The 6,167-nt window shown below is 46.9% G+C and overlaps 1 protein-coding gene across 1 annotated transcript in view; it reads right to left on the minus strand.

Moving 5' to 3' along the window:
- Positions 1-4,829, minus strand: part of WNT2 (Wnt family member 2) — a gene marked incomplete at its 5' end in the record, with an annotated part of 37,255 nt that extends 32,426 nt beyond the window's left edge. The window contains 2 exons of the mRNA XM_084230068.1: positions 2,479-2,705; positions 4,747-4,829. Of these exons, the coding sequence (XP_084086194.1) occupies positions 2,479-2,705; positions 4,747-4,829 (310 nt within the window). The remainder of the gene's footprint in view (positions 1-2,478; positions 2,706-4,746) is intronic.
- Positions 4,830-6,167: the final 1,338 nt, after the last annotated feature.

A 6,167-nucleotide genomic window follows, 5' to 3' on the forward strand; every position in this document is an offset into this window, starting at 1 on the left:
AAGGTTATGGGGTTGTTCGACTCCCTTTGAAAATGTCTTTTTTGCCCCTTTGACGTTTTCAAGGATGAGAACAGGTTATCTTTTTATTTTTTAAGGCTTTTCCTAGAATTCTGGAGGTATATTCTTACAGCAATATTTTGGGGATCATAAATTCCATTGCAGGTTTTTCCGCCTGTGACTGGTGACAGTCCATTGAATGAGTGAATTACAAATGTTCCAAAAAAATTGTTCCGTCTTACTCCAACTCTCTGAGCAAGGGAGACAAATATTCTCCATTTCTCTGCAACCATGGATGTATCAGTAACTTAATGTTTTTCCTATAAGCAGTATTGCCCTTTGCCTTTCCTATTCACTGATAAGGTCATTTAGATTTCCAGAGGAAAGTTCTACACAACTTTAGATGTGAATTTCCCTCAAAGCAATTAATTATAAAAATCTTTGGATAGTTTCATTGGAATTTCATGATTATTTCCAGGATAAGCTACATTAGGCCAAATCAGCCCTCCTATAACCAACACAAAATCATCGCTGACAGTCACAGGAGTTTACATAAAAGTCCAGGAAGAAATCTGGCCTTCTGTAAAGAATGGAAAGAAATTGTGTAGCATGAATGTTTTAAGTTTTGAGTACTTTGGCAAAGCATTCAGCTTCATCTGCAAGAAATCTGAAGGAAGTACAAGAATTCAGAATCCCTTATTTACCTGAGGTGCCAGACTAAATCTAACTAGTTCTGTTTCATCTAGTTCTAACCTCTGACCTCTTAGCAACTCTAGGATTCTGAAGAAGCAAATATTGCCAAGATTAAGCTAAAATATTTCATGAATGAATCCTCAGTTTTCACAGATCCACTGTTTTCAGCATCAGTGGTCAAATTTGGTTCCTTTGATTTGTTACCTAAAAGTGCTTTTTTTTTTTTTTAAAGGCAAAGACATCTTAATGAGTTTTCTTAGATTCTAAAGGTGATCATTCTATAAATGAGAAATACATTTAATCTGTGACATTGTAAAATGATTGTGAGCACTTTAACAAAGAAAAATCCTAATACATCTTAATCACTGAACACCTATACATAATACATCCAAAGATTACTTGTTCTAGGTATTTGCAAAGCACTTTAACTGATTCACTAGTGAGTAATGTAGGTGAAATCTTAAAGTACCACGTAGCTGAAATTAACTATTAACCTTTCAAAAATTTGCAGTGTCATATTGAAACTCCAGAAGGAATGCAGAAGAATATAATTCTTAAACTAGAGAATAAAATTGCTGAATATCACAGTAAATTAACTTTAGGGATACATGAAGAGTGAGAGTACTACGCCCTTGGGGGATTTTAGAGACATTCAGTTATGCATTTGGCCTCATAAAACCCTAGGGCTGTGATGATTACATGATAGAAACACCCTCTGTTAAGTATTACCAAGTGCATAGCTTGAATGATTTTCTTAGGAATGGGTGGGGGGAGGGGGGCAAAAAATAACTGTAAAGTTTCCTGTTTCTGGGGTTCACACATAAACTCTTGTGTTTTCCGTCAGACTTCCCAAGAACAAATGGGTCATGTTATTTCTTGAAGATAATGCCAAGCTCACTGTGTTAATAATGCCAGATTAAGTGATAGGTATTTTTTAAATAAAATCTAGTTTTAAATTAATTTTCTCTGATTATCCATCGGCTAGTGAGCTGCTTTCCTTATTCAGAACTTTCAAGAGGTTTATTATATAATTAGATAGTGTTTAATGCTCCTTCTAAGAAAAAAAATATATATATGTATTCATGGTTCCTAACCCTACACTTCTGCCTATATTGTACCTGACACTCTATAAGTCCATTTGTTCATTCACTCAGCCATTCAATGAATAAACAGTGCCTGCAACAATCAAGGCACTAAGTGAGGTGCAGGGAAGACTGGCTAGGCTCTGCCTCATAGAATTTACAACCTATTGAAAAAAGCATTGAAGTAGACATGGAGTGATCTATGGCTGAGTAGTTGAATCAAGGTCATCTGCATAGAAGCAGATTTGTTTCTGCTGCTAAATAACACTCAGATGGTGTTTGGTGATAATGACCATCTATGGACAATAAAAGATATGGGCGTTCCATCCTGATCTTCTGCTCAAATCCTTTTGGAAGATTCAAATCTCAGAAGAGTAAAACAAATCAAAAGAATCTTCTGCCTGTTTCCTCCTAGAGCCAAAATAAGAACCTGGAGGACAGTCAGTTTGTGACATGTGACAGATGGAAAGAGCAAAGAGTGCAAAGACACCAGCTTGGGCTACATCACAATTTGTGAACAGCCTCCTGCAACCTTTTAGATAAGTCCCTTGATTTCTCTAGTACTATGTGATCAGGGCCAATGCCACCCAACAGAACAAGTTTCAGACTGAATGAAGGAAAGATGAACAGGGGCTTTGTTGACCAAGGAAAAGGAGGTGTGCAGGAAGGGAGAGCATGTTTTGCTGCAGGAGGGCAGGAGACTTACTTCGGAGCAGGACCCTGCCAAAGAGGCTGTGATCCCTGTCCAGGGTGTTGCAGTTCCAGCGGTGCTGGCGAAACTGGTGCTGGCATTCAGCTGTCCACTCGGCCACGCCCAAGCCAATGGCACGCATCACGTCCGGGTGTCGGTGGCACAGCTGCCGCTGGCGGCTCACTAGGCCTGGCACGTTGTCACACATCACCCTGGAGGAGCCACCTGTAGCTTTCATGTACCTGGGAAGGACCCACAGAAGTGAGAGCACCTTGAACAGTGAGGCCTGGTGTTTTCCAGGAGCCCCAAGAGTTGAAAGCACTTTGGAAATATTAATTCCTTTCCTTTTGGTGATGGGAGAAAGCAAAGGTGATTTAATTTTATTGGCAAGTCAGGCAGGGAGAGTGACGGGGTAGAAGAGCTCTGGAGATACGTCTGGCTCTTGCACATGAGGCCAGGGCCACCAGATGATGCTCTGGGCACTTAGCAGAAGCAAGGTCTGAAGTCAGGCAACAGAATAAGGGGGAAGAAGCAATGTGTCTGGGGAAGAGTGAGTTAAAGACTTTGCCCCAAAACTCTGCTCTCCATGACACAACGTGTCTGAACTTGGCTTCAGGGGACGCTGACCTTTAGAAGTTCCCAGCTCCTATTTATTGGACCTAATGTTTAGGTGTCTTAGGAAACTGTCCGTATTTATCTAATCAACACCTGCTGGTATCTGATGTGACACTCTCTTCACGGCCATGCCATTCTTCCCTTACTAAAGAATCCTTTAAATATTTCCATTTTGCAGCTCTTTTTTGGCTTTGGTAGAAAGCCTTTGGAAAAAAATTCTATTGTTATTAAGGACACTAAATGTTTGGAAGAATCAAACAGTGTTATAGCTCCATAAAGTACTTTTGAAAAGAAACTTTAACAAAAAATTACATCATCATCTCTGCCCAGATGTTCTCTATTAGTTGTGAAATGTTTAGAAAGGTACCTTTTATATAACCCAAGCTGCCATAGGTGTCTTTTGAAGCGATCAAATAAGGAGAATGTCTTTTTCTTGTATTTTCATTATTTTCTATGATCATAAAATCGTTACAGCTGTGACTTCCAAAAAATATATTTAAGTGACAGCTGAGAGACAATGTGACAAAAAGCCTGAGTAATAAATAATGTTTATACACCCATGGAAACAGAAATAGTCATTTTATTGAAAAATAGTTACTCTGATAAATCAATCTTTGATCCTGTGTCAGCAGTGTCAAGGCTAAATGCCTTCCTGTTCAAAGTGGCTTAGGAAGGAATTGAATATGCTCTTCCCATCAACGCTTTGCCTTGAAGAGCTGCGGTGTCTTCCTGGAGTTCCCTGCTCTCGTCCTTCATTTGGCTGAGAATCCTTACTTTTGCCAGATTCTTTAAAATCAACTCAGAGGACAGCCTTTCAGAATCAGTACTTCAATTATCTTCAGAAACTTCTAGATGCAAGGACTTTACAAAGCTCTCAATTGCCTATCTTTTCAAGATAAGGTTGGGAGCTAGATCTCTCCCACCCAGAAACTTTTCTCTACCTCCCCTTGGACTTGTCACGATGCTAAAACCTGTTACATTTCAACGTGCCTTCACTTTCCTAAATAAATCGCACACCTATGTACAAAGGACAGCAGCAAAGTTACCCTGGGTTGAATGGATTTTAACCGGAATCTTTTAGAGCCTCTAGCTCTGGAACTTCCCCTGTACCTGGAGGCAGCAAATGCACTGCCCCACTGGGGTGAAGCATTAGGAATGTGGAAGGACGGGAAATAATGCAGAAATCACACGCTTTGGCTTCTACAGCTCTTGACTGCCTGCAATGGCAATTTTTTTTTTTGGGGGGGGTGTAGTTTCAAGGTGAACGAACACACACACACACACACACACATACACACACACTCACACACCATTGCTAGAGACCCAGTCAGTGCGTCTCTCAATGGGATAAGAAATTGGCTGATTTTGATTTTGCTGTCGCTTAGCTAGATCCAAATAAACCAAACATCTGAGCTCTCATTTGAGGGGGTGATGTGGGTAAGTGGTATTATTATTTTTTTTTCCTAGTTGTCAGAGCTAAAATGGTCTTTCGTGGAAAAGTGAAGGAGCTCGGGTTAGGGCAATAGGAAAGGGCAGCAGCCCGGGTTCAGGCCAGAATCCGCAGCAGCAGCGGCCTCCGCGAAGCGCCTTCTGGAAGGGTCTATGTGGTCAGCGGTGTCCCCAATCCCATCTCCAAAATCCCCCTGCGCCCTGCGCGCGAGGACTTACCACCATGAAGAGCTGACCTCAGGGGTGAGCCAGGTCAAGAGCAGAGGGAGCCAAAGCCAGATTCCACCGACAGGGGCGTTCATATTAACCCCCTTGCGTCCGCATCAGGTCAGACTCCGTGTGCGGGCGCCATGCGTGCCCGGAGCAGAAGCGCTCAGCGCCGGGAGCGCCTAGTCACGGCCGCCGGCGCCTCGCCGCGCCCCCGCCCCCCGCTCGCGTCTGCGGCTAGTGGCGAGACTCGCTGATAAAGTTTCAAACGACCAGCGGGGCGAGCGATAAAGGCCAGCTCCGGCCGCCTCGCCCACAGCCAATTCCCCAGGCGTGGCGAGCGCGGGCAGCCGGAGAGCTCTGCGCGCCTCCCGCGCGCCCCTGTCCGCTCAGCTCCCCGCCCGGGCGCAGCCGAGGGAGGGGGCGCTGCGCCCGGCAGCGGGGGCGGGGGGCGCGGGGCTTTAGACAAGGGTGGGTAAGATGATGGCAAGAGATGTCTGGGGGTGCGGCGAGGCGGGGCAGGAGGTGCGCCTCCGCGTGGCCTCCAGCCCCGGGGGAGGCAGGCACCTTTCGGGAAGCTCCTGGCCAAAGAGCATCCTCCGTGGGCTCCAGCCCCAGGAATTCGCGCTGCAGTTAGGCGAGACTGCCCTCGGCGAGCGAGCAGGAGTCTCCGAGCGTGCCGTGTGGGGAGACGCGAGAGAAGAGGCGCTATCTGTGTGCAGGATGCAGGAATCCAGAAATGATTCTCAACTCATTGCCCGGCTCCTCTCCCTGACGCCGAGAGGAAGAGCTCGAGCACTTGGCAATTGGGAGCTGCGGGGTCTTTGCAGGGCAAGGTTGGGGAGGGAGGGGGTCAGGCCTCGGGGAGAGGGAAGACCTGTGGCCTTGATTCCTCGGTGCTGGCAGGGAGGAAGCCTCTCGCCACCCCAGCGCCCAACCTTTGCGCTTTGGGGAGGTGCAAGGACCCTGGATCCTGGAGCTGGGCCCCCACAGATCTGAGAGAGCGAGCGAGCAAGCGGGAGGGAGGGAGGGGGTTGGAGAGAGAGAGAGAGAGAGAGAGAGAGAGAGAGAGAGAGAGAGAGAGAGAGAGAGAGAGAGAGAGAGAGAGAGGCGTTCAGGCCCGCGGGTGGAGCATCTTGAGCAGCAACTGGCTCGCAGCCCCGCCGTTTATCACCGGAAAGGAAGGAAGACCAGGAACTCGCGGCGGCCGTGAACTGTTCCTGTGCTTTTTTCCTGGGGCGGAGGGACCCGCCGCCTGGGGAGCGTGTCTTGGCAGATGCGGAATGTGTGCGGGTGGGGGTGGGCGCCGCATTGTTCGCAGGGCGTGGAGGGGTGGCCGCTCAGATAGGAAGGACGGGGTCTCTCCCCCCACGCCCCGACTCCCCGGGCCTGGACGGCCCGAGCATCAGCCTTCGCTGGGGGTGAGCGCGGCG

This window comes from Talpa europaea, assembly GCF_964194135.1.
Source record: "Talpa europaea genome assembly, chromosome: 3".
Classification (NCBI taxonomy): domain Eukaryota; kingdom Metazoa; phylum Chordata; class Mammalia; order Eulipotyphla; family Talpidae; genus Talpa; species Talpa europaea.